Genomic DNA, 27,608 nt, shown 5'->3' on the forward strand with positions numbered 1-27,608 from the left:
TACTTTAAAGGCAGCCCCAGTCATCTTAGATATTATTCAACTTTCCACTTTTTCTATCCCCAGCTGAGCAAACCACATCTCTCTCTCCTGACTTGTGCAGTAGCCCCAATGTACTTCCAAGCAGGCCAGACCATCATGTTTTTATGTCATTCTGAGCCAAAGACTTTACAGTTTTATGCTGGTTTCTTCCCTGCTGAAACATGACAGGAGCTCCAAGGAAAACACCGGAAAACCCTGTGGGACGGCCAGAAGCCGCCCCGTCCCGGCCGGCGGGAGGGAGCCCAGGGCAGCACTGGAAGTTGCCGTGTGCAGGGATGGATTTTCCTACCACATCCCGCTGCTGCCACAGTCCTGTGCCAAAAGAGGGAGGAATTTCCATGCTTCCCCGTTTCCATATGTGTGATTTAAACATCAGGAATAGATGTACACGAATTACCCCAAAACGTTTTGGTCTGCAACTCAATGGCACTTTCCTCTGAGCAGGGTACTCCCTTGCTATGTCTGTGCCTGCTGGACACGTCTGCACGTACGGAAAGCAGGAGCTTACAGTCCAATTCGCGGCACACCTCAGTCCAGGAAATTGTTCCTCAGTATCTAAACCTGAATTTGGCAGGGGGGGCGGGGGGGGGTGGTCCTTTTAAAATTATTTTAAGCTATAAAAAATCTAAGTTTGTGCCATGATTTCTGGCATCTAGGAATTATATACCAAGTAACGGGAAACTTTTTACAGACACATAAAGCACATTTTCTCTTAGCCTCATGCTTAGAGGGGCCCGGAATTAGAGTCAAGTGAACAAATACATTGTGAGTGGGATACCAAAAAAAAGAAAAAAAAAGAAAAACAAGATTGAATTATATAGACTTTCACCACAAGTATATTCATTTTTAGGCCCCTATAAATACTGAAGTACCTGTGCACACTACTTTGGTATAAACAATGTATTGGGAAGAATTATTTAAAAGACAAAAGAAAGAAGTTATCTTGCGGGAAGGGCAGGTTTTGTGCCATGGGAAGCGCCCGGTGCTGCCCAGGTCTCCGGCACTGCTGCCACCTGGGGGCCTCTGCTCGGTGTCGCCTCCGTCCCCACCGCTGGGGACCAAACTGCTGTCTTCTGACATCATCACAAATCGAAAATTAATTTATTAGAATTTTACATCATGGTTTACCAGTATTACAGTTTACCAAGCCCAAAGAAATTTGGCTGAGGAAGAGCTTATTTAGAGACTGTTATATTGCAGGATATGTGAAAGATGTCAATAAAAAGGCCAAATTTTCAGTTCAGATGCAATTTTACAAACACAGAGTTTTTTAGTTCTACATTATGATGTGGGCATAACCTTGTGGAATTCAGTCCTCACAATACATATCCAAAAAGTGACAGGATCTACTGCTGCTAAACCTTTCCCAACAAGAGGCAGCAGAGGAAACCCTGCCTCTAGCTCTGCGCTGCAAAGGCCCCCCAGGGGAAAATGTAAATCTTTCTTAGGCAAAAACAACCTCCTGTGAAATGGGTGACCCAACAGCGACGCTCACGGTGAGGCTGTGCGGAGGGAGCAGCCGGGAGCTGCTCCAGGGGGCTCTCGCCCCAGCCGGCCGCGATCCCTGGAACCCTGCGCGTGGATCCGGCCCGGCACGGGCGGGAAGAGGGGGCACGGTGAGGAGAAAGAAACGTTCATGTTTCTGCCCAAAGATGAACTGAGAGCTCTCTGCCAATGAGGAAAGTGGGAAAAAAATGCTGAAAAGAAACCAAGATCATTAAGGTTATGAAAAATGAGACAAATTCAGAATAATTACCTGCATCGTCTCAGTGAAGTCCCTGGGCTTGGCAGGACACAGGGAGCAGTGGGAGCTGCTCGTCCTGGCCTTGTTAAGCTACACTTTGCATCGATCAGCGCTGGCACCTTTTAAGAGAGAGGTAAAGCTCCCAGAAAAACAACGTGCAAGAAAAAAATCAGTGGCCTCCAAAACCGGCATTTGTTTTTGTTGTGTCTCCAGAAAAGATGATGATTCTGAGTAGAAGTTCATGGTTAATACCCAAGTTAATACGCACGCACAGATATCAGTAACTTTCAGCCCCCAAGAAGAATAATGCTCTGCAGCAGATTACAAGGCCTCTTTCTGCAGTGCAGTTCGATGCTTGCTTTTCTCACTCGATCTGCAGACATTTCAAGCTGATATGGAAATGGTTGAGATTACAAATGCTTAAACATCTACTGGAAGTCTCCACTTGGAATGATAATAGAGATAGGAAACTGCTGTCTTCAAATACGATTACAAATTACTTCTGAATAATAATAAAAAGTAACTAAAGTCAGACTTTTGCACAGCTTATACAAATCACAGGTTGCAGCATCAGTAATCCAAGCAGGAAGGGAGCTGCTTTCTTAAACATGAAATATTTAACTTTTAAAGGTAGCAGGCAAGCGACATTTGCATGGATGCTGCTTCAGAAGACTCGAACCTGCAAAGCAAAAAATGAGTGAGGAGTAAGTCAAAGATTCAGACTGATCTGGCAGGTGGACGCGGAAAATCCCGAAGACACTGGTGTGACGTGGAAAGTGGAAAGACAACTGAGCGGAAGGGTCCGTTTTGGTCAGAAACATGGAATACTTAATTTCAAGATGGAAATGCAGCTGCAAGATGAAAAATGGGCCCAAATAGTATTTTTACTTGAAGTAACCTGAAAAAAAAATGCTTGTGAGGCACTGAATTTTTATAAAACGAACCCACCTCACACAGAGTGGTGAAACATGCTTTTAGAGCAGCAACGCATGTTAAGAGATGGGTAAGGCAATTAACATATATCCAGAGCTATTAAAGATGTAATATTGATGGATTTTATCCTGCTGTGCGTTGATGCTCAAGTGAACTGTCTTGCAAGGACGTGTTATTTCCCAGACATATTGGTCCTACAGTAAAACTGATTAAAAACAAAGCCCACAGCTCTATTTACACAACCAAGTTTCAGTACAATCTGGGTTATCTTTTTATTTCTTTTCCCTCTTTCTTTGTCCCCACACATGTGAGAACACAAAATGCAAAGCAGGGCACAGGCCGGGGGGATGTGAACCTCAACGTCCCATCGTTAGGAATCAGTGATGTCTCCAGCTTTTCCAGCGGCCGCTCCAAGGACGCGGAGGCCCCGGGGTGGCAGCCGGGGAAGCTCCTTCTTGGCACGTGCAGGGAACAGGCAACACGGCTGCAAATTCCTGGACATCCACTCCTTGCGAGGGCCGCCACAGAGACAGCCACCGCGGAGCTGCCGTCCCGTGTCAGGATTTCTCACCTTTCTTCTGAGGGAAGTTACAATATATGGTATGGATCACCCGCAGCATCAGCATCTTGCTCTGTCATTTGACAAAACAGTGAAGAATTGGATTAAATCTTTTCTTCTAGTGTTTCATTTGCTATTTGCTGGACATTTTCACTAGACATTTCATCCCAAACTTGTATGCTGTCTCAGGATTTTTTTTTTTTTTTGGATTGCCTCCTCCCCGCCTCAAAAACAAAAGCCAGCCAAAACATCCAACACCATGGCACAAAACCTGAATTACCTGAATTAATATTTGGCTCACTCCCACTTTCAGCCTGAATTTCTGCTAACGCCTCTGGTGCTGGCATCCCCTCAGGGATGGGAATCTGACTGCAGATCCCAGGAGCAGCAGATCAACACGTTGACTTAGCCAGTCAGCTAAGCTGCAGTGCACATTGCGAGCAAACCTCTTAAATTGCATTTGGTTTCACATCTGCAGTGGGCTCAGGTTGGTGAGAGGGAAAAGTGCCAGGCTGGAAACTCACAGAATACAAAAGGATCCAACTCAAAGGAGTCTTAGACTGGAAAGAAGCATCATCAGCAGATCGGCTACAGATGCCGTGGGTACTCGTGCTTAACAACTCCCTGAAGCAGAACTCCTGAAAAGAAACCTTGGAAACCTCTCTATTCAGTGAAAAACCCAGGACTGGAGTTCATAGGAATACAGGGACAGGAGGGAAGGAGCTACCCAAAGCGCTGCCCTCGGGGCTCGCTGGTGGATCACAGTCACCAAATGGTTCAAGTGGCCTCTAAAGACCATCCAGTCCAACCTCACTGCTCCAGAAGGGACACCCAGAGCACGTGGCACAGGGCGGCATCCAGGCGGGTTTGGAAGATCTCCAGAGAAGGAGACTCCACAACCTCTCTGGGCAGCCTGTTCCAGGGCTCTGTCACCCTCACAGGAAAGAAGTTCTTCCTCATGTGGAGGTGGAACTGCCTGTGTTTCAACTTGTACCTGTTATCCCTAGACCGGTCACCAGCCCCCTGGCCCCATCCTCCCTACAGTCACCCCTCAGGTACTTGTACATGTTGATCAGATCCCCTTCTCAATATTCTCTTCTCCAGGCTGAACAGGCCCAGCTCGCTTAGTCCTTCCTCATACGATAGATGCTCCAGTCCCTTAACCCTCTTCGTAGCCCTGCACTGGTCCCTCTCTAGAAGCTCCATGTCCCTCTTGTACTGGGTAGCCCAGAACTGCACCCAATACTCCAGGTGCGGCCTCACCAGAGTTGAGGAGAGGGGCAGGATGCCCTCCCTCGACCTGCTGGCAACGCTCCTCCTGATGCAGGCCAGGATCCCATTGGCCTTCTTGGCCACGAGGGCACATTGCTGACTCATGGTTAACTTGTTGTCAACCAGGACTCCCAAATCCCTCTCCATGGAGCTGCTTTCCAGCAGGTCAACCCCTAATCTGCACTGGTGCCTGGGGTTATTCCTCCCCAGGGGCAGGACCCTGCACTTGTCCCTGTTGAACCTCATGAGGTTCCTCCCTGCCCAACTCCCCATCCTGTCCAGGTCTCTCTGAACGGCAGCGCAGCCCCCAGGGGTGTCGGCCACTCCTCCCAGTTTGGTGCCATCTGCACAACGCCCCAGCCCGGAAGGCTCCAGAAGACACAGGAGTGTTAGAGAGGGATGATGCGGGGCCAGCACATCAAAAATAAACAAAAATCTTTCAATACTCAAATACACACTATTGCCTTCCACAGACAAAACAAGGAGAGTAGCTTCTGAATGCTGCAAAATCACCGTTTATATAGATGGCAGATCATACCTCAAGCACTGAGAAAGAGCAAGGAAAAATAAATACTGAAGTTTTAGAATAACCATGCTACATACAGCAAAAAGAATGTCAGTACAGATATCTCTTTTTAAAATTACTGATAGCATCAATTGCCATTCTTTTCTTCAAAGCATCCCATCCTGAAGCCAGCCAACATGGAGGTAATTCAGTGCTCATTTTGTTCCTTCTGCCTTTACTGTCTATTTCCTACCTGCTTAAAACGGCTCCTCACTATTTAACAGGAGCAATTCTGCTTCAGAAATGAGAAGCACTTTCCTGCACTTTGTTTTTGGTGGAAAAATGACAGTGCTGTAAAAGGGCAGTTACAAACTCGTCTCCAGCAGCTGATGACTGCAGGCTGCAGGTTCGGACAGCCACAGATGCCTGCAGACACCGGGTGCAGGCAGCTCCGGTACCAGGAGCGCTGATTCCTATGGGACTGACCAAAGTCATCTCAGGAGACGTCTATTGCACCTCTTCGGCATCCTTTTAGGAGTTAAAATCTTACAGTTTTAATATGGAAAGAATTTAATGAATGCCACTGATTCTAACTGAATTAGGAAAGAAGTAAAATAAACATTGTCATGCTTCTACTGAAAACAAATTTTTAGGTTGTTTGTCATCCTAAGGACAGTATTCCACACACGTGTTCCCTCTGAACAAATGTCTTAAACCAAAAAGTTGCTTTGTTTTCCAAAAACTAAGAATCATGCCTTTCTAGAGTACTTAGAGAACAGAAAAGCAGATTGCTTGACTTGCGTTTGCACGGATGCGTGGCTACCAACAAATGAAAAGCTGTAGCAACTCTCTGATTTTTCATTCAGAAATAGTTTTGATCCAAAAGGAACGACAACTTTCTTCACAAATGTATTAAATATCTGCTACTTCTTCCTGTGCTTGGAAATAATTATTACAAACATATTAATAAACTGACTGAGAAAACATATAACTTCTGCAATTTGGTATGATATGACTCACCAGGAACAAAATTGTAATAAATTACTCAACAGCATTCCAGAAAATATCCTTCCATTTCTTATAGCCAAGGGATACATTATTTTTCTTTTCTCCTGCTCAAAAACAAATGCTTCACTCACAAAGCTGCATTAATTTAAGATAAACCCCAGATTTTATACGCAAAAATATTTTTCCAAGTAGGATCACTGTAGTATTCCAAGTAGAACATTACTATTCTGCATGCTTATTTTTCTAGTTAAACTGGGAACAGATTCATAGAACTTTTGAGAACAAATAGAAAACTTTGGCCTTCAAAATAGATATTTTCCTTAAGCTTTATTTGCTTTGTCTAGGTGAAACAAGATTTCTTGAGGGAATAAACAACAGCATCAGATGGGGCATACTGCAGATAAGACAATTTGTCAGCAAATTTCTACTTGCAGTATCTGTTGGTGCAGTTTGCTATAGCATGTTGCAGAAAACAGCACTCTGCAAAAGCTACAGTTCTGACAAATAGCTCTCTCAAATTTGAGAGGATTTTCATTTTGGAAATATTTTCAAAAAGAACTGAGGAGTGCAGGAAACACTGCTGATTTCCTGAGAACATGGAGTTCGTTCACTATGAGTCACTAATCCTCACTTGGGATCACTGTTAGTCTCGTAAAAGCCGAATTATGGACCAAACATTTTAGAAACAGCTTAACAACCAAATTGCTAATAAGACCATACATTTTTGGGGAAAAAAAAAACTGATCCACGACCAGATAAACAACAAGAAGAAACTGCTTCAAATCACATGTTTCTTGGAGAAGGGAGAAAAAAAAAAAAACAAAGGTTAATGAAGACGTTTTCAATTGTCTTTAATATTTAACATTACATTCTAATAGTTCAACATTTCCAAACAAGCAGTATTTTCAAATGGGTAAGGACAGAGGTATGGGTTGTCCTTAAGTGAGACGGATTTTTTTTTTTTTTTACGCTTTGATAACTAGCAGTGCAAGCTGATCACGATGTGATTCATTAATCATCATGGCTTGACAAACAGATCACACTGAAACCTGAAGTTTCGATGCCAGGTTTTGGAGAAGACCATTCACCAGCGCCGTGGCCCTCCGGTTCCCTTCCCGGCTGCGGCGAGCTCTGTAGGCCGCGCGGAGCAGCAGGCTGCAAACCTCCCTGCTTGCATCCCTTGTCTCGCTCATCTGAAGGAAAACAGACGAGAGAGGAAATCATTTAATTAAGTTGCTACGTGCAAGCTCCAAATACACACTGAAGCACTGGTTACTTCATATTGATAATGGTTTTATATTGTTATTAGCAACCAAAACCACAGAAAGCCACAGACTTTTCTCTCACCACTGAACACGTTAGGAGCTTGGATATCTAACAGCAGTTCAGCTCCAGGACAACATTTTGCTTTCTACCCAAGTGGTCTCTTTTTAGGCTTTTTGAAGAAGGTTAGCACTTTTGAGATCTTTAATGTTTCTCAAATTTGGCTGAAAAAAACAAAGTGGTTCACAAACTTTTAAAGGAAACATTAACAAGCAGACAAGGTAACTGTGTAGGAATCATCTCCTTAATCTGCTAAAACTGTGGTAAAGTCTTGCTGGGTTTAGGAAGCCATGAAAAAAGCCTCTATGAAGTTTTCATAAGCAAAAACATGCCTCCAACAGGAAAGACAGAGAAGCACAAATCCTAGGAAAAAACTAAGTGACCACTTTTACAGACCAGGAGTAACTTTCTTCTGAGAAATACTGAGTACTAGAACAGGACTGAGAAATACTCAAATTTTAAATCCATTTATGCTGCTTTGAGCAATACAAACAAACAAAAATCCTGATTTTTAAGTATTAGATTTTTATGCTTAGGAAGAATTGACCATTTCTGAACTTACATCTAAGATGCTTGAAATATCTTAGCTCTCTTTGCAGCATAAATACTCTTTTTAGTCAGCCAGAAGGCACAACGACCAAAATAACAGTTTTTCAGTTTTCCATGTCATTGAATCAGACTCCTCGTACATGCCATATACCCTATACAGAATGGAAGAAATGTACATCTGTGCTACGAAAAGGAAGAATTTGGCTAAAAACATACTGTGGCCCTAAACCTATTTTCACAGGATTCCTGAACTTCTTAAAAAAATGCTTTTACAGTTGTAACAGCATTCCTACCTAGGAAGAAATTTCTAATCTCATTCTCAGATAGCACTATTCATTTTGAGAGATACAAACACTTCACTGCTTGTGAAGGCTCTCAGAAAAAACAGCAAGATATTGTAGCAAACATCCAACCCTTCGCTCGTTTTCTCTCCAGCATTTTTACCCCCAAAGCGACATTCTCTCAGGTGCTCTTTTTTTTTTTTTTTCTCTGAACAATCTGGCCTCCTAAGGCACCAAACATCTGCCTCTTTGTGCTAACGCCTTTCAACTATTTCTTTATATAATGGGAAGTGGACAGAGGACAGTTGGGCCACCTCTGCAGCTGACTGGTAATTAAACGAGGGATAATTAATCAGGGAAAGCAAAATGTTTGCATATGGCAATCTTTCCAAGTGCCAAGAGCAAATGAAATGCAGGTATTCCTTAGCTGCAAGATGCTGCTGAGAGTGTTTCTGTAGCTCTGTAGTCAGGACAGCAATCTTCTCAGCTGTATCCTGAAACAATGTCAAGGAAAACAATGTCAAGGAAAATATTTTCATTGTAGCTGCAATTGAGATGTAGCAGGTTTGATATAGTTGCTCTAATTGCAATCATCTTTAACCTTCTGTTAGGTGTTTTCTTTCCTAAGAGAAGGAACTTAAATCCAATACTCTAAGAAAAAAGTATTTTACTTAAACTGAAAAAAAGGAAGTAACACTTACATGGGAAATATATTCCTGGGCAATCATATGTCCACCAGAAGAAAAAAGTAAAAAGTTGATAAGAAGATGTGTTGTAAGATGCTGAGCACTGCTTTGCTTTATGTCTGCTTCGTGTACAGCATCCTGCAGATCTTTGACAGAGAGGGCTGTACGATTGAAGAGCATCATAAGTTGATTGTAGATTCCTTCAGCTGCTACCTGCAGGGGAAAAATTGAAGGGACACGGGATCTGAGAAAAGTAAAGGTCATAGCTGTGGTATTTTTCCTTTGGATCTATTCACTAACAGGAAACTGAATCCTTGGCAAACACTCCCCAAACATGAAAAGAGTCTGAATTTAAGCAGCAGGGAGAACAGGGAAGGAAGGGCAGTGCACATTTCTTTTATACTGATTCACACACACATAAGTGAACAGAAGGAATTTTATAACTTTCTTTGGTCTTGCAAACTAAACAGGCAGGGCATTGAGCCAGGGTTTGACCTTTTTTAATAATAAAAGGAAATAGAGAAAATCCCTCAGCAGAACACAGTCAGGTTTTTGCATTGTGGGAAAAAGAACAGAGGCTCCTCAAGGGCTCACTTCAATATTGCTGCTACCAATCAATTAAATCCCCATGCAACCTGACCTCAGCTGATAAAACATTCTGATAAAAATGCATTTTTTCCTTCTTCCTGTTTTGTTTGCAACTTATGTTTTGTTATGTTTTTACCTTTTGAGTTAGCCAATGCAAACTCATTTTTATTAGGAGTAGAAAACAGAAGATTTTTGGCACCTAAACAACAGAAACAGAACTATAAGGAACTAGTACAAAAAAAAATCCCTAACGATAATTCTGCTCACCGTATTAAAAGTAAACCAAATAACTGGTAAAATTTAAATAAATAAATAAATAAATAAGCACAGTAATTGCAGAGACAATTGAAAAATATACCACTGCAAACCAAAGGAAAGGCACAATTTTAGTCATTTACTTGCCTTTGTTTTTCTCATCCCTTCACCATCATCATTTCCATACAAAATAGCCTGTTATTCTAAATGCTGTTATTCTAAAAGTGAATTATGTTCAGAAAGACATATGGGGGTAGCAAACTACACCAGAACCTGAGGTAAGGTAACTGGAATTGCTCAAGGCCTCATGTGCATCCTGTTCTTGGTTGGCCTCCATCCTATCCACCAGCAATGCAAGACTTTCAGCAGGATCTGCTCCACAAACTCACGTACCCTAAGAGACTTTCTCTTAGTGCCAATGTTATCATGACAAATCTTGAACCTTTTTCCTTCAATATTTCAGTATTTGAATGCATGAAAGAACTCAAAAGAGACGAGTAAGAGTGAGAGGCAGAATGCCCAAACAGACCAGCACATTTGAGCGAACTCCAGCGTGCAGCACAAGTTGGCATTTCCTTCTTTAAATCATTTTAGCTTTGGGCATTCCACTCTTGCTCATTCCTAAGCTGCTATCTCAAACGAGTGACAGAAACTCAAAACCTTAAGTCATGAGCACACATCTTTCCAGACGAAAATACGCCAGAAGTTCCTCTCCCACCTTCCTGCCCCTGTTTACAGCTAAACTGGAGATCAGCAGGGCAGAAGGGTCTTTCCTTAAGCGGTGGAGGGTGCAAAAGGTGGGGAAGGAAGAGCCTTTTGACATGGCTCTTAGATGGCACAGTCTGCATGTCCATAACCTCCACTGAAAGCTGACCTGGACATGTTCTTGATGTTTCACCAAGCAGACGCAGTGCAGAGTAAAGCACATGGCTAACTACAAGGCAGCAGCTTTCTATCAACTGTGGGATTTATTTTCAAGTAGCCTGACCTGTCAGGCTTACAAAACAAATCTTTTTCACTGTAAATAACTCTAAATAAAAGAATATATGAGACCTCCGGGAATAGATGAGTAATTGCGTGGGCCCTCAATGGAAAAGCTTCTCTCTCGTATTTGTCATGCGTTATTACTGAGAATAACAAACTGATAAATAGCACGGGGGACACACAGGGAGATGACTAAATTTGGGACAATGTGATTTCATTTTGCAGTGCTGGAGACAGAACAATGCTCCATATATACAAATCTCAACACCTACAGTCTTCTGGTTTCATTTGCTTGCGTTTATTGCCTTGGCCTTGCCTTCTTCCCTAAAATCACCCTTTAAAACTCCAGTTTCTTCACCCGCACATAGCTCTAGCCTAATCTTTCCCCATCAGCATTCCAGCCCCATGCATACAAGCTCACCCCATCCTAGAGGGGCATGAGAACTTCAAGGGAAAAATAATAACAAGTGATTGGAATGGGAGTTTGCATTCGCACTGCCAGTTTTCTTTTCAGGGCAGAGGAAGAGAGGAAGGGAAGGAAAAGAACTACTGTAAACACTGTAATATGTGAGGGATTGGATAAAAAATGAGAGCACAATGTTTTAATGGCATAGTGTATTAAGCAGCATTTTTAAAGCAAAAAGCATTACTTTCAAAATGAGGAAAAAACAGAGATACTCCTGCCAGATTCTGAATCTGAGTTTTGGAGAACAGATTCCCCAGGCTAGTTCAAACCTGCGTAACAGGTCTAAAGTAAAGATTTTCATGCACATGCATGTATATGCATACATACACCCCTTTCCATGCAACGGGGAGCATGGTTAGAACATTGCGACATTCTGCGAGAAACTTAGCACATGGGAACATAAACATGCGTGTTATAATCTCACATGTGCCAAAAATTCAGTGATCAGAGATAGAGAAATCAAAGTAGCTGGGAATGACTGGGATTCAGCGCAGCTTCTACTGCTGCTCTTACATAATCTCCTGAGAAAGAAGCACTTGAAAGAGGAAATCGTAACGCGGGAGTGCTGAATTCTTCCACACAGATTTCAAAAATACAGTCCTACATCAGCTGAACTTCTGTTCAGAAACAGCTGAGTTGTTTAAAAGTATGCCAAGAAGTCTATACAATATCCTTTAAAAAAAAAAAGGAAAAATTTCTAAATGTCACCAACAAGAAAATCCACACACAAAAAATTGCCCCTGGGCGATTTCACGGCAGCACAATTCCCACAAGACATGCAAAACCAATACCTTCTTAAGGGCATATCTCTTATTTTTTTGTGTGTACAGCTGGTTGTACAGCAGAGATACAATCAGACTGTTGTCTGCTCACTTCTGATTGCTACAGCCACGCCACCCACCATTGTTTGAGTCCTTTGCTGGTTTCCATTCTGAGGACTGTAGTAAAATGCCAGCAGCCACAGCAAAGCGTCTGGTTCTGCAGGGGCCTTCAGCAATTGTTCTGCTGCCACATCCAGCCATTCTCCAAAACGAGCAATCAAAAACCAGATTTCAAAAAGGTCAGCAGAAGAGCTGGAAAAAAGAGAAAAAAAAAAAGAAAAGAGAGAGGGAGAACATGAGTAATTTCCTGTTATTAAAAAAATGAAAAATTACGAAAAGTTATTCAAATTTCAAAATGTCTAATTTAACTACAAAGGGTGCTGGCATTAAATATGATTGCTAAATTCTTCTGCGGTAGATACATCCTTACCTGTTATTCATGCACTGTATTATTTGCAATAAAGATTAAAGAAAACATACACCGATGCTATTAAAAAGTTGACTTTGTTCAACAAATTATCTGGAATAGTGGCTTCAAGTAAATGGCAGTGATAAAATATTTCGTACTAAAATATATGTCTTAAGATTATATTTTACAATTTATACTCTCCAATTTAAGAATTTAAAAAAATTTTATATTCTATTTAAAATTAATTTAACATACTATTAGTTTTTATTGCTTTACAGTTTTTTTTTGTTTAAGAGCATATGTTTTGAGTAATACAGGAGGAAGTATCTTTAAATGGACTTTAAATATAAAGGATATTAATCTCTGGACTTTTAGAATTCTCACCCTCTTTAATGAACATTTGTAAGATATTTGTAATGTCTGGTATTGTGGGAAGAAAAAGAAAGCACAGAAAGGTACAAACTCCCTTATTTGTACTTAATCAAAATTAAGATATATTATTTTCACCAGAGCTGACTTCACCAAACACTTAAGAGGAACAGTGAGGCAATACAAGGATTCAGAGATCCAACAGCATTCCCCTCAGCTACTTAATTTAACGGCATGACAACTTATGTGGACAAACAAGGTCCGAGGATTTACCATCACTCGAGAAATTTAATTAAAAGCAAATTACTAGAACTTGATACCTTCACTAAGGGTTGACAGTACTTACAGCTGGAAGTGTTGATAGCTCAAAGGATAAACACAGACCTGAAGCACCAAAACGCCTTGGACCCGGATGGGCCTGCGGGGAGCCGCATCCCACCGGCCTGCGCCCCGCGGCTCCGCAGCGGCAGCTCTGCCGCTGTCACCACCGGCAGCCCTTCACCTGGTCTGAGAGGTTACCTGCCTTTTGGAAGCCTCCCTCGGTTGATTTCTATTTTATAAGCTGTTTTTATGCAACATTTACTGTTTATTGACGTGACTACACATATGGATAAACAACGCGTGTATTAGCAGTGCACAGACAGCACGCTGCAGTAAGCGGGAGAAAAAAGAGGAGATAAGAAGATATGCTGCGCCGGAGTAAATTTTGCTAGTCTGTTAATCTTATTAAGTAAAAAGTATACAGAATCTGCAATAAATCAATAGAAGTCAAATGAAACACAGCTCCTTATGGATGTCAGTTTTTAAAAACTTAAGCCAGATTCATTTTCTTTGTAGCAGAGCGGAATTTGAGAGGAAACATAATTGCTGCAAGAATTGTAAAGGGAGTAAGAGGATATTCTGGCAAGTACAGTACTATTCAAATCCTGCACTATCAAGGCCGAAGTGGGGAGAAGGCAATATAAGCCAAGAAAGGGCTAAACAACAAAAGGGGAACAGACATGACTGTACTATTGCAATATATTATGACGGATTACATTTGTTTTAGTTGTTTGTTCCGTGTCTGAGTTATGGCTTTTTAAGAAGCCGGGGTCACTTACTGGTCACCCTTCAAGGGAGGAAACATTTGACAGACTTCAGAGTTGGATAGGCAAGACACAGCACCAAACTGCAGCCCAAACAGTCACCACGACCCAGGTAGCTGCGAGCCAGGGCCCAGAGGGAACTGCAGAAACCCCCGGCTTCACTGGAACCAAGTGTGAACACAGGACCTGCCTTTGGGAGGTCGTGACAAAGGTGACATCAGGAGCCTTGGTCGGCGCATCCGTCCGACCCGGCCACTCTACGGCTCTGCTTTACAGCTCTAGCCAACTCATGATCTCATCCCACACCCGGTAAGAAAGAGTTGCAGGGCAGCAAGAAATGGAAATGTATCTTTTCTCGTTCTTTTCATATAGCCCCACAACATCTATTGCCAAAAACAATCATGCAGACAGGCACCATCACTCATTATAGCAACTTTTTAAAGAAAAAAAAAAAGGTCAAAAGAATGGGGATAAAAAGTGAGAAGGATGAGGTGTCGCCTCACAGGGCGAAATAACAAAGTATATAACAAAGGAGCTGTGTATTGAAAAATGAAGGTTTCTGATGTGTGGACATTTTCACAAAGCTGCAGAAGGCTGGTCCCATCTCCTTGATAAGCAATCCTGCTCCCTATAGGCTCTTCCCAATACTAGCTGCTTTTCTGGCAAGCAGAGTGCTCTTGTTGTACCAGAGCAGCGGAGAAAGGCCAGGCCAGATGCCCAGCACGCACTCTCGAAGGTAACCTGCCCTTCCCAGTCCACGGTTTGGACTCACTCCTTCCCCCGAGATAAACCTCCCTCCACCATCACGGTGCTTCCTCAAGGCTCTGCTTAGCTGAGGAAGAGGGTTCCTACGTCCTGAAGACAAGAAACGCACAAGGCAGTGCCAAGGACCAGCTCCCAGACACTTTTTGGCATTGCACCCTCTTTGGACACAGCAATGATTTTGAGAAATTCAGGCCAAGCAGAATTAGAAATTAAATGCAGAAAAGTTTCAGGAGAAAAACGGGAGAGCAGGCAAGGAAGTATTTCTTTGATGCAGTTCAGCTGCCTGCTGAAGTGCAGTAGAAACTGCAGTAGAAAATCATATTTTCTGAGAGGCTTATTGGTGAGTTCTGCATGGACTACAAAGTTCACTTTTACAAGTAGTCTAAGTCTTTATCTTTAAAAGAAGGCAGAATTTAAAAAATACTAATTAAATTACACTTGCAGAATTGTGTCCAGTAAAGATTGCAAACTAGAAAGCATCAAGAAATGAGACAATATTGCTTACCTATTATTGCTTTCGTCTTCTACTAACGTCTTGAGCATTTCCGAAATGTATTTCAAGTGCTGACAGCAATGCATAGCTGGCAATTAGGGAGGAAAGGAGAATAAAAATCTCAAGAAAATTGAAGTGCAAAGGTCAGCTAGAATACAACAAAATTAGCCATATTAAACTGTCATTAAAACATGTAAAACATTACTCAATTTTCATAAATATTTAAAATTTCATTTAAGAATTTCCCGATTTTCAGACATAATTATGTTTGTCTGTGTCTTCTTAGAACAATTAATTGACAATGCTTAACAAGGGGGTACAAATCAGGCAGATATACCCCTGTATGAATTCTACCTCAGTATTAGCACATAACCAGCAGGAAAAATACCTTGGTCTCTCTTATCCCAAGCAGAATTGTTGCTCATGCAGAACTGTACTGCTTTAATAAGAATTATATTTTACATTCTAAAAGTCCAGATGAATTCAAGTTTAGAGAGAAACATCAGGGCAACACACTGACTCTTGTAATACACCTATCAATTTTGATAACAACATATTTAATATTTTTAGAGATCTTAGTTAAAACATTCAATTTAAGGAACTGCCAATATTTAAGCTGCAGGTGAAATGTTGTCTTAGGCCCTTTCAAGACATACAGACAAAGCAGGTAAATGTTTAATGCAGAAACTTACCTGAAGGTTGTCGGAGTAAAGCTATTACAAGAGGCTGGTGACAGCAAGAGAAGTAGGCTTTCAGTGGAAACTTATGCTAAAACAAAAAATGGTCATTTTAAGAACTTTCTGATCAGTTTTAAAGGACATTCCACAGCTACCAAACTCATATAACGTCTAACTAACAATAGAGTCTGCAGTAAAAAGACATAAAATGGATTTTAACGTTTTGTGTAAAGACAGAAAATGTAAGAAAAGTTTGCTTAGATGACGTTAGTACTTATGAATTTAATATACGCATTAAAAAGGATTCAGAGTATGATGAGAACTAAATCCTGTTTTTCTTTTTTTCCTCCCTATAACCACAAAAAATCTTTATTTTTCTTTATTCTAATATTCCAAAGTAAAAAAGAGATGCTAATCTATTTACTTTCATTTTACCATGTAAATGGATTCATGGACCTATCCAGATAAGAACCAGTAACATCCACAAAAGTCTAAGGTATGAAGCAGATTATTTTCATATGCTCAGAAATGGAAAACTAAAACTAGAAGAAAGCTAAAATTCTGAGTATCTGATTCTGAATAAGTTAGGTAGTGAATCACTGCTGAGGGCGTGTGACTTGTTTACTATGAACACAGCTAATGCAGTTGTGAGATTGAAACCTTTAATCTTTTTGCTCACGAGCACCTCTTGCTGGTTCATCTAACCCAGAGTATGCAAGTGAACTCTCTTTAGAGCACCATACTGATGACATTAGCACTCTTCTAGCTTCTTTCAGAACAGACCATCTCTCAAAACAGACTTGGAAAACAGACTGTATAGAAAATGATAAATTCATAAATTCAGTGAAAGTTTCATTTAGTTTTTTAAAAATATTTTCATTCAGATTTCAAAAATCTGTATGCATATATTATGAATAAATGAAATGACACATTCTCATTATTTTTCTGTAAACAATAGTTAATAGAAATTACGCTATACTAACATATACAATATCCCCAAACACTGGATGTGTAATTGTTATAATAAGACTCTAAAAGTCTATTTGTCATGTGGAATTACTCTAATTAAAAATTAATAATCCCTATATTAAACTATGCAGGTAGCCAATTAGCTAGCACCAAAAATCCCCATGAAAAGTAGCACTTAGTAGTCAAGACAACCCACAGCATGAATTACATATGAAAATGGTATTGCAAGGTCAGTGAAAACTGGTTTTCAGCATACAGCTTAAACATAGCAAAAATATTTGCTTATTGACATATTAGCACAGTATTTTAGGTAGTTCATTCCTTACCTAAACAATCAAACACCACAAAACAAGGTACTAAAAGATAAAACAAGTTTGGATTGGCTGGATATAGTAACTGACATAAAATCATACTTCTCACCTAACAATAAAGAAGAAATAAAAATGAAAAAGCTATTAAAATATTTCATCAGCTACTTAAAAGAAGTACTTAATTTCCAGGTGAAAATAGCTGATAATATGAAATTATGAAGGGAAAACACCATTAGAGGAAACAATAATTTCTACCAAGTGCATGAACTTTAAGTTTATAAATTCTGAACTAATGTGACTCAAATATCTAAGTCCGTTTTCACTTTTCACCGCAAATCTGAAAAAAATGACCCTGCTTGTATAAAACACGAAGAATCATCTCAGCAGTGGGATCCCAATCCGTTCTTAAATTTCTTTTTTGGTGACCACACAAATGGTCTTTTTTTTTTTTTTTTATGTGTAGGTAGGTTTAAACCCCATAGTCTCTTTGTATCTTTTTCTTTTATACCAAAGCACAGAAGAGCAAGTCTATTCCTAAAATGCACACCACTGTTTTTTTTCAAAACGTTAATTTTTTCTACATATTCTTATCTTCAATAAATTGTCTCCAAAGCTACTAAAAAAGACAGTCATACTTGACAGTTGCCACAGTGGCATAGGCAATCGTTCTCCTCTTGCTTTGCAAACCCATGCAGCTGCCACACTTGACCTGGCTCTTTGAACAAATTTTTGGACACGTACGTTTGCCCAGTGTTTTTTTTTCAATTAACTGTATTATAAATTCCTAAAGTCTCAGATGACCCAGCCAGATCCCTCCTTGTCCTCTGTCATTAAGTGGTTTTACCCTTTTTTACCCTTCCAATGTGAAATGTTAATGGAGCAAATTATGTCCTATTAAGTGTATCCAGATACCACAAAGATGTTTGCCTTATGAATGCATGTGATAGCGGTATGACAACACAAATCTCATCAGAGTCATTTAAACAAACTTTACGAAGCAGTCTGTACCTACTTTACTGTATGCCAAGTTTTATTTAACATTATGATTGATTCATAAACACTGAAACAATGCATTTAAAATTCTAATATTTAAAGGACTACCTTAATTAGCGTCCCAGAAATCAAACTGTATATAAATTGAATACAGGAAAGCTACTTAATATTAAACAAAAAAAAGTGTCCAGGCCACAAGGTTAGCAGATGAAGGATTTCTGCCCTACAGGGCACTGATTGCCTGCACCACAGGTTTATCCCCGGGTGTCCGAAGGGCCGAGCTCTGCCCTGGTGCTCCTCAGCTCACCAGGGACACCACTTTTATCAGGGGATTATTCTTGGATAATGTTGGGTAAATTGCTTTTACATATTGGTTTTATACTGCATTTTGATTTTCACGTTAAAATGTCTGAACCGAGCTATTATTCAGCTCATTATATTCAATGACCATTCTTAACTGTTTTTTTTTCCTTAAAAAATTCATCCTTTCATTAAAAAAAATAAAAAAGCGAGAAATTAAAATACATTTCAACTAACCTGCTTGTTTTCATTCTGGTGAGCCTGAACAAAAAGCTGTGTAAACATCTGTATTATGGTCATAACTTCTGGAGCTCCATCAGTTTCCAGTAGCGCACTCCTAAACATTGAAAAATTAGATTATGCCAGGTCAGATTATTAGTGTGCCAATCACAACAAAAAGGGAAAAAGTACATTCTTTCTATGCTGTAGCCTCAAGCTGCATCTGAACTCATCAGGCTATTATGCCTGCATGAAAACTCTAAGAACTACTAAGTTTAGAGGCATTAAAAAAAAAAATCTGTTAACTATACAAATAAACTATATGTATCACATATATACAGTATATACAGAGACAAGAATTTCCCCTACTGGTAAGGGAAAACAAAGGGAACAAGAAAAAAAAAAAGATAGAAAAAATGTAATCTCCTGGGATATGGTACAAAATAAACTTATTTTGACTATGACTGTTAAGTATTGCACTCCTACTGAAGCAACGGAAATTTTAGAAGAAGAAAAAACAATTACATATTTAAAAAATAAACAAGATGACTGTCAGTATCAAATAACACGGCACAGTTTATGTCACTATTAAGCAATCAGCCAGAAATGCAAACAGAATTGAGCACATACCAAAGGTGTTCTCTAGATCAGTAACTGCTACAGGTGTAACCAGGGACAAATGCATTTATTTACAAATGCTTTCATTGACAAAATCATAAAAATCCATTACAGAAATTTTATGTCAGGAAGGTGAAAGTCTTAACTGCCCTTCCATAGGGCATAATGATTTGCTGAGCAAATGAAGCTGACCAGGGTCAGCTTAACATCTTTCCTTATCATCTTTGAAAAGAAGGGAAAAACAGTTCTGGGTATCTGCCGCTGAGATACCCCAGTGTTTGTTATTAGGGACCTACTTATCTCTTTCCATGCTGATCTGCAAGTAGGGAACAAATAACACATTCCTGTAAGAACTGGGGGAAAATATAACCCCTAATAAAAATGCAGAAGCATTATGTAGAAATTCAAAGGCTCTAGAATTCTATATAACCACACATAATAACAAAGCAAGCTTCTATTTGGGGAAAAAACTCATACATCTAAGGTAAAATGGTCTAACACAACCAAGTTCAATGAGAAAAATACAAAGAGCAGGAAAATCATTCCTGAGAGACACATAAGGCTGAAATGCATGCTTCTGACAAAGCACTGGCCTCCAAAACATAACCGAAGATTTCTGCCAAGTGTAAAAAGCAATAAGGTAGAAGTTCTATTTCTGCACCAGCTCTCTAAAATCTCCCATTAGACTAAGTACATAATAGTGAGTTAATTTTTGGGCAGCACTTGGAAAAGAGTTGGAAGCATGTCAAAGAAGTACAACAAAAATGAACACAAAGCTACAGAAACAACTAATCTGCAAAAGCAGGTGAACACGTACAGCTTCATTAAATAATGACTGTACCAGAAGCACAGTAATTTCAAAACAAATTAAGGGCTTAATGGCAAGAATTAAGTAAAGGAATTAGCTGGTGCAATGCATGAGCATACTAAATAGACACAATGGAAAGCAAGTAAGAGAGCAGACTGGGACTCTTCAGCTGAAGAGCAGGAAAACATGCAGGATTCCTAAAATCATGTGGAACATCAAAAATGTCAGGGCAAAGTATAATGTGGAAATACTGATAATCCGATTTTTGTTTCATAACACTTTCACCAAACAGCCTCCACCTGAAAACATTTGCACGGGTCTGTTAAGAAGTTGTATCAGCCCTCACGCGCGTTTTTCCTTGGGGAAGTGACTGGTGTCAACTTCAACTGTTCAACATATGCTAACCCTGCTGAGAAAATGGGCGACAGGAACAGGCAGGGCTGAAACAGCAAAATGGTTCCCTCGCGGCGCGACGCGACGCGACGCAACGCGCTGGTCGGCAGCTCTGCAGCTGCAGACGCTCTCTGTCAGTACCTGCACAAACCTAAACACGCAGACACAGACACATAAACACACACAGACACATAAACACCCCCAAACACGTGTGCCCAGAAAGCTGTTTTCTTTAAAAAGCAAGAGCTTTGATGAAAATGGACTATCAGTTTCTTGCTAGCACCGAGTGCATTATTTTTTTAACTAAAAATCTATTACTCACTAGGATAGGGGTAGATTACTTCAAAGGAGTGGAAAAATAAGAAACTTTAAGAGGAAAAAAAAACCCTGAAAACTGAGTACAAAGGATTGGAAGCCCCCATGTGGTGAACAATACATATTACTTGGAAATATTTCAAAATGCATTCAAAACCAGATACAGACAGATCAACAATTTAATGCTATTAAGAGCACAGATAATGCCCAAAAGATTTTTAACACAATTTATAGAGGCCACACTAATAAGTACCAATACTTTAGCTCAGCCCTGGGCTGCCAAGAGTGAAGTCATTAACTAAGTATTTACATTTCTTACATCAGTTCAGATTTCAACAGGAAAAAAATACTAAAATACAAAGTAAATTCAGATTTTTACAGGCTAAAATACGATGCAGTCAAACCTATCAATAAGTGTTATAATGTAACTTTCATATGAGTTCCATTTCAAGATTAAGGTTGGCTATTATTTTTCATACGTGTCACAGAAGACTATATGGAGATAGGCAGCTAAAGAATAAGACATCCAGAAATTGTAATACTGCATATTCAGAAATAAATCTGTGCTGCTTAAACTGGTCATTTAAACCACTTCCGATATAGAGCTTCAAAACTTACTTGAAAATTTCATCAATGATTATGAAAATGGCAGGATGTATCGCTGCTTGTGGCTGTTAACAAGGAAATGAAAGGAAACAGGGCATTAATTAATAAGAAGCAAGTCATCCACTGTCACTGTATAATTTATAACTTAACCTACAAATGCTGTAATGGTGCAGTTGCTAAACCACAGATTTTGTATCAATCATTATTAAACACCCGGATTCCCTCTCAACTAAGTTCTTAAGAAGTGTCTCACAATCAGATAGGAGACCTACAGCAATAACAAGCATACTAAACAGGCGATAAATACAAACACCTGGAATCCCAAACTGCGACCACAACCACTGAAAATACCAAAGAGAGCAGAGAGATGAAGCAGGTTACTGCATGCAATTGCTGGAGAGACGGGGAGCAGCTTTACTAAAAGTTTTCTTCTCGCCTTTACAGACTCTCCCTTTGAATGCGCTTCGTGATTCTTGCTAAAAGAACAAAATCAATCACCAGAAATTAAATCTCCTCTGTCTTGAAAACTATCACATACATTTTGATCAAAGACACTTTTCCATGCTATTATGTTGTTTTGAGAATTTCAGAATTTCTAATACAACCTAAATATCTCAGTGCATCTCACAGTCCAAAATGTATTTCTTTTAAAAATAGTGGGGCTTTTTAGCTTCATTGTGCCAGCATTCAAAAGGTTGTCTTAAAAAAAGTTACATTAAACATGCATTAGTAAACATGCTTTTTAAATCCCTTATTAATGAATTCTAAGATTTCAGACACTTTATGGGATTAAATAACCATTTATATATTCGCCTTCATATACTTATCCATAATAACCAAACCCTATCTTGCCTAGTCTTTTCTGAAAGATTTGATAAAAACATATTTTTTGAACAAACTGGAGTAAAACACGTCTAATAAAATGCACTTTACAGACTTCAGGATGCATGGAAGGAATAGCGGGTTTACACATGGTGTTTACTGTAACAGCTCTAAGCATTTGAAGCACTACTGCAAAGAAAACTTCTATGCATCTGGTTCAGGCCAAAAAGCAGCAACTGGAAGAGAACTTTACTGAATTGCACACAGGCTGAATGGTTTGCATGATATCCCCAGAAATTAGAAAACCTTTAATATAAACTGAAAAGTTCTGAAAAGGCCAGCTCCTTGCTTCTCACAGGTGTCTTTAGCTCCTTGCTTCTCACAGGTGTCCTTACCCTACTGGAAATGGCAGGTCACACCTCATTTTCCTCTTTCACCACACTGTCTCTGTCACAGGCCTGCAGCAAAGTTGCCTTATTGAGCGAATGCCACCTAGTGTTCAAGGCACCTACAGACAGCTCAGAACTGTGAAAACCAGCACGAAACGTGACACTAGGCTGAGGTCTCCAAACCCCCTCTGCTTGAGGGAGAAAAAAACGGGTGGACGGATGAGAGAGAAAAAAAAAAAAAAAGAAAACAGTCTAAAGTGAAAAACCACGTTTCAGCCCTGTGGTTGAATTCAGCCATTTTTTTTCTGTCTTTTCAGATTCTCTGATGAATCAGAATCTGATTTCAGATCCTCCTGCAAGCATACTCTCATAATGACACACAAACCCACTACTGCCTAAGTCTTTTTGACCATGTTGCTAGGAAAAGTATAGCAGCTTTCTTTGAATAAAATCAAAATAAATGTGCTCTGAGCAACAATGAAAAAGCTTTTCACTCTTTTGACAGACAGCAACAAACTATAGCACTCGTTTTGAGAGCCCACACCAATGATTTTTTGTATTTAGTCCAAGGACAATATATATTAATTTCATAACTACTAATAAGCAGGAAAAAAAATCTATGATTATTATCTAACTTGACTTTTTGATGAATATGTTGTAGTTGATTCATTTGCAAATACTTAAAATAAGATTTACTAATCAAGGCACAAAAATTTCCAAGGGAATTTAAAGGTATGCCTTTTGTGCATCAACTCCATACTGGAGCAGTGATATTTGCGAGCAAATCTCATAGGGTTTTCAGGTTGCTGATCTACCTCTCTACTTTTTCAAAAATAAAATGATGTTTTAATAATCTTGTTTGCAGCCATGCAAATTTTTCCAGATATAGTTCAGATAATCTAACACCCTCTATACTGAGAAGCTGTTCTATCCCTTTTAAAGGGGATAGAATTATATACACTATTTGATTATAGAATTATATGCACTATTTGATTAATATATTGCTCCTTTCTTCAAGTGTCAAATATTTTTATTTTCACATTATTTTGAAAGCATGAATATCTTTTCACAGAATTCCTGTATTTAAAGCCCTCCTGTCTGCATGAAAACTATTATTAAATTCCATTATTCAAACATTTTGCTGTAATGGCACAGTTTAAGACAGACAACAATGAGGAAACTAATTGTGACGTAGCTAGACTATATTGTAACAGCAGCAACAAGAACAACAAGGTGCTCCTCTTTCCGCTCCTTCTCTCCACCTTCTTCTGGCACAAAAGCAGGTGAAAGATGGGCCTGGATCTGGCTACGCTGGGAACCTGGCAATGAGGAGAAGGACGAGGGCCCGCTCCAGCATGGCAGCGGGAGCGCTTCTCCCGCGGCGCTAAGCTCTGCGTCACCTTATCACCCGCAAAAACTCTGTTTTGACTCTGGTGCTGAAGTGAAAACAACAGCAAGGGAGGCTGCAGGGCGAGAACCCTGCAGAGCACAACACGCTTTTGATTCCGGGCCAGACTTAGGGAGGCCGACAGTGTGGGAAAACAAAAAAAGAGCAGTAACAGAACAGAGAAGGAAAGGTAACAGATTTTATGCACTTTCAACCTAAAGCAGATCAGGGCTTTCTTACAACGTGACTTGGAAAGAAATAAAACTATTTTGGAAAAATAACTAAAAGCTGAGCAGTATTGTCACTAATTTGTTCATGATAGTTTATGTAAGTACTTTAAAAATTTGTTTACATAAATATATCCAAAATAAAATACTAGTAATTGACTCACACATGGAAACTTTAGACCTGCTTCACAACGAAAGATATCCTTCTACACACCAAACTGTTAAGTGAAAGAGTTATCTGTGAAAGCCATTTCATTATGAGCAACATGTAAATTTCTTCATTTTTGTATTTCTTACTTCTCAGTAACTACAGAATTTCCACTGCTATTTCCAGTTCCCCTCAAAGGCCAAAAGCGTATTTAATAGCACACCATATAAAAGGCAAGTTAGTGGACCATCACACTCTAATTACTTTCAGAATTTCAGTGTAATAACGTGGCATATCAAGTTTCTTTCACAATAAAAATTCAGTAGTTTCCTACTCTCTCGGTACTCTGGATCTTTATAGGTTTATCTATATTTGGTCATTCTATCAAGATATCTTGTTTTGACAAATTGCTCAATGCAATTAAAAAAAAGCTTATTCAAGTTTCCTTATTGTCATATAAGATCACCAATCACTAATTTATTTCTGCTGTATTTGTACTCTACTGGTTTTATTGCAAATAGAAAAAAGGCTATATAAATCCACTTCTGTCTCATCATTACATGACACAAACACCATAATCTTACTGTCAAAAAACATACACTTCCATATCCCTAAATAAATATTCAAATAACCCGTAAACTCAGATGTTTTCTATACAGGCTGAGTTAACCATACGGTTGGATTCAAAATGCTCACTGATCTTGGTATCATACAAATGTGCTTACAACACAGCTTACTCGGATATCATTAGACACTTCCAAGCTGTATTTTGGAATCCCATCTCTTCCTGCTTTACTGCCTCTCTGGGCCTTCTCTCCCTGTCTTTTTCAACTGCCATTCCATCTCACATACACTTTCTCTCTTACTACTTTACTCCTATCAACAAGTAACATCCACCTCCAAGCTATTCTCACCCACAGCCCCTCATTCATACCACCTCTTGTCCACAGGATGTCCTCTCTAAACCAGCATTCAAAGCTGCTGCACTGGTCTTTCCCGGTGAATACTTTCCTTTGAAAGCTCTAATTCTCTGGAGCAGAGGCAAAAAGCACAGTGTAAATGTGCTACCATAGTAACTTACCATCCTTTTCAGGGAGCAAGGCGTGGGAACAACTCATATATGAAATTAAACAACATTAAAGCAATAATTATGATAAAGATTTTACCCCTATATATAAAACCTAGATTTTTTTCTCATCTATGTATGGTACCCTGTACATTATTCAACTCTTATATTGTGTCCAGTACAGAAAAAATTATACGCACAGACATATACTTGGAACACCCAGATCCCAAGTAAGGCCTAAGAATTGCTGACGTGAAGCACTTATGAGATTTCATTGTAAATGACTCTTGAAATAGAAATTTGAGGATTTAATCAAAAAGGACAAAATTCTAAATATATCGGTTCTTTTCCTTTTTAAAATGTACGCTATAAAATTTCATAGGGTAAAAATAGATAACTCCTTTTTGAGTGAGCTCTACTTTATGAAATACAGAATGTAAGTGCATTGCACATCATCACATTTAAATTCATATTTAATTTTACAAACTAATATAAGTTTGGAGAAGGTGCTCTCTTTAGAAGGTAATTATGTTTTCTAAAAAAAAAATCATGCATTTTGTATCACAGCATTTGAAAACAAACTTTAATTACAGTTTAGCAAATATTTTACATTAAGAATTTTGTTCATGTTTGCATGCAGAACCTAGTAACCAAACATTCCACAAAAAAAAAAATCTACAAAGCATTTCAATTGTTTAAACTGCTAAACTCCTAATGGCACACAGATATAAGTAGAAACAGATTCAAATTCTCCCTCCCCAAAATCTCTAATTTTTAAAGGCACAGGCAGGTATTTCCACCTCCACCAATGAGATCGGTGTTCCTTAGTCTATGGGTCAAATTTTTATTCTCATCAATTCAGCACAAAAACTAAAAATTTAAATGACTCTTATAAAAGTTAAGGATTGTCTTTGTATTAGCAAGTTACATGCCACACAACAGCCCTTCTCACTCAAAGATGCTGCCATTTATTTGAGAATTCTCTGTCTTGACAGAACATACAGAATGAAATACACACTCTGTTGTACGTACCAATAACGAATCTTTTATGACACAAGCTACTTCCTCCAGTGAAGTCATCTGAATGGAAACCAGTTGGTCTAAAAGATATAAAGTAGCTTTTTCAAGGCTTGGTAAGTGACGAAGCCATAGACTGAAGATAGCTGTTTCAGAGAGGGAGATCTTCTTTCTGGTTTAGGAGAAAAACAGTACCCTCACTAAGAGATTGGGAGATAACAACCAAAAAAAAAAGTTAAAAAAGAAAAAAAAAGGAAATGAAAGGAGATCACCCTCCAATAAAAGAGTCAAACTTGGTTTACAGTGTTTTGCTCAATAGGTAGGACTGCTATGCTTTCCAAACTTGACCACAGCTTTATCAAATAATAATGCCAAAGATTAAGACAGAATCATCATCAACTACAAATGAACCTCAATAAATGTCTTTCATAAATTCAAAAATTTGTCTTTGCCAGATTCCAGCAGGTAGAAATGGAAGGATTAAGTCTGGAGTTCCTTAATTCTCTAGAGAACCTCTACCTCACATATCCTTCTTTAAAACTCAGTCTGTTTCCTGCACACCTGCCTACTAGAAAGTGTCAGCAGCTGACAGGCAAGCCGAAAGGTCCTACATAATTTTACTGCAAGCTATAATGCAGTATTACTGCAATAAGTATTACTTGGTCTTTGCAAAGAAATAAGAAAACAAACAAACTAGATCAATTTTTGAGCCCACCAACAGCAAACAAAGCCTTTTGAAAGAGATGTGTTTACGATCATGAATGATTTCAAATGCTGTACAATATATAAAGTGCAATTATTAAAAAGATCAATTTTAAAATAAATTAAAAATTATATAAACTTTTAATTTTTCTCATAAGTCCTTCTCACTTGAACATTTTAATGATAATATGAGAGATATTATACCAGAAATAGGTATCTAAGAACCTTACACAGAAATGTTTCAAATCTTCAAGTGACATAGGAAATAAACTGCAGTCCTTAAAATTCTGCCCGTGTACTTGTAAATGCCCCCAGTGGGACACCTCCAAGCCCTGTGAAGCACTGTAGGTCACAAGTTTCTTCCTAGCACTTAGTGACTCTAATTCATAGAGTGGACCTCACCAACAGGAAATGTGTTCAGAACACATTGAGAGAAAATCACAGAATCCCAGAACCCAGAATGGTGGAGGCTGGAAGGGACCTCTAGAGATCACCTAGTCCAACCCC

General features: G+C 39.2%; 1 protein-coding gene across 1 annotated transcript in view; it reads right to left on the bottom strand.

Annotated features, from left to right (window-relative positions):
• Positions 1-7,097: 7,097 nt before the first annotated feature.
• The window catches only part of FANCC (FA complementation group C), a 56,232-nt gene continuing 35,721 nt past the window's right edge, over positions 7,098-27,608 (bottom strand). The window contains exons 7-14 of the mRNA XM_088525672.1: positions 26,415-26,571; positions 21,356-21,408; positions 18,622-18,721; positions 15,827-15,902; positions 15,147-15,222; positions 12,094-12,265; positions 8,915-9,112; positions 7,098-7,253 (exon numbers count right to left, since the gene is read on the bottom strand). Of these exons, the coding sequence (XP_088381798.1) occupies positions 7,098-7,253; positions 8,915-9,112; positions 12,094-12,265; positions 15,147-15,222; positions 15,827-15,902; positions 18,622-18,721; positions 21,356-21,408; positions 26,415-26,571 (988 nt within the window). The remainder of the gene's footprint in view (positions 7,254-8,914; positions 9,113-12,093; positions 12,266-15,146; positions 15,223-15,826; positions 15,903-18,621; positions 18,722-21,355; positions 21,409-26,414; positions 26,572-27,608) is intronic.

Source organism: Tinamus guttatus, unplaced genomic scaffold (genome assembly GCF_059628265.1).
Source record: "Tinamus guttatus ecotype Peru unplaced genomic scaffold, ASM5962826v1 Tinamus_guttatus_pri_ptg000236l, whole genome shotgun sequence".
NCBI classification, from domain to species: domain Eukaryota; kingdom Metazoa; phylum Chordata; class Aves; order Tinamiformes; family Tinamidae; genus Tinamus; species Tinamus guttatus.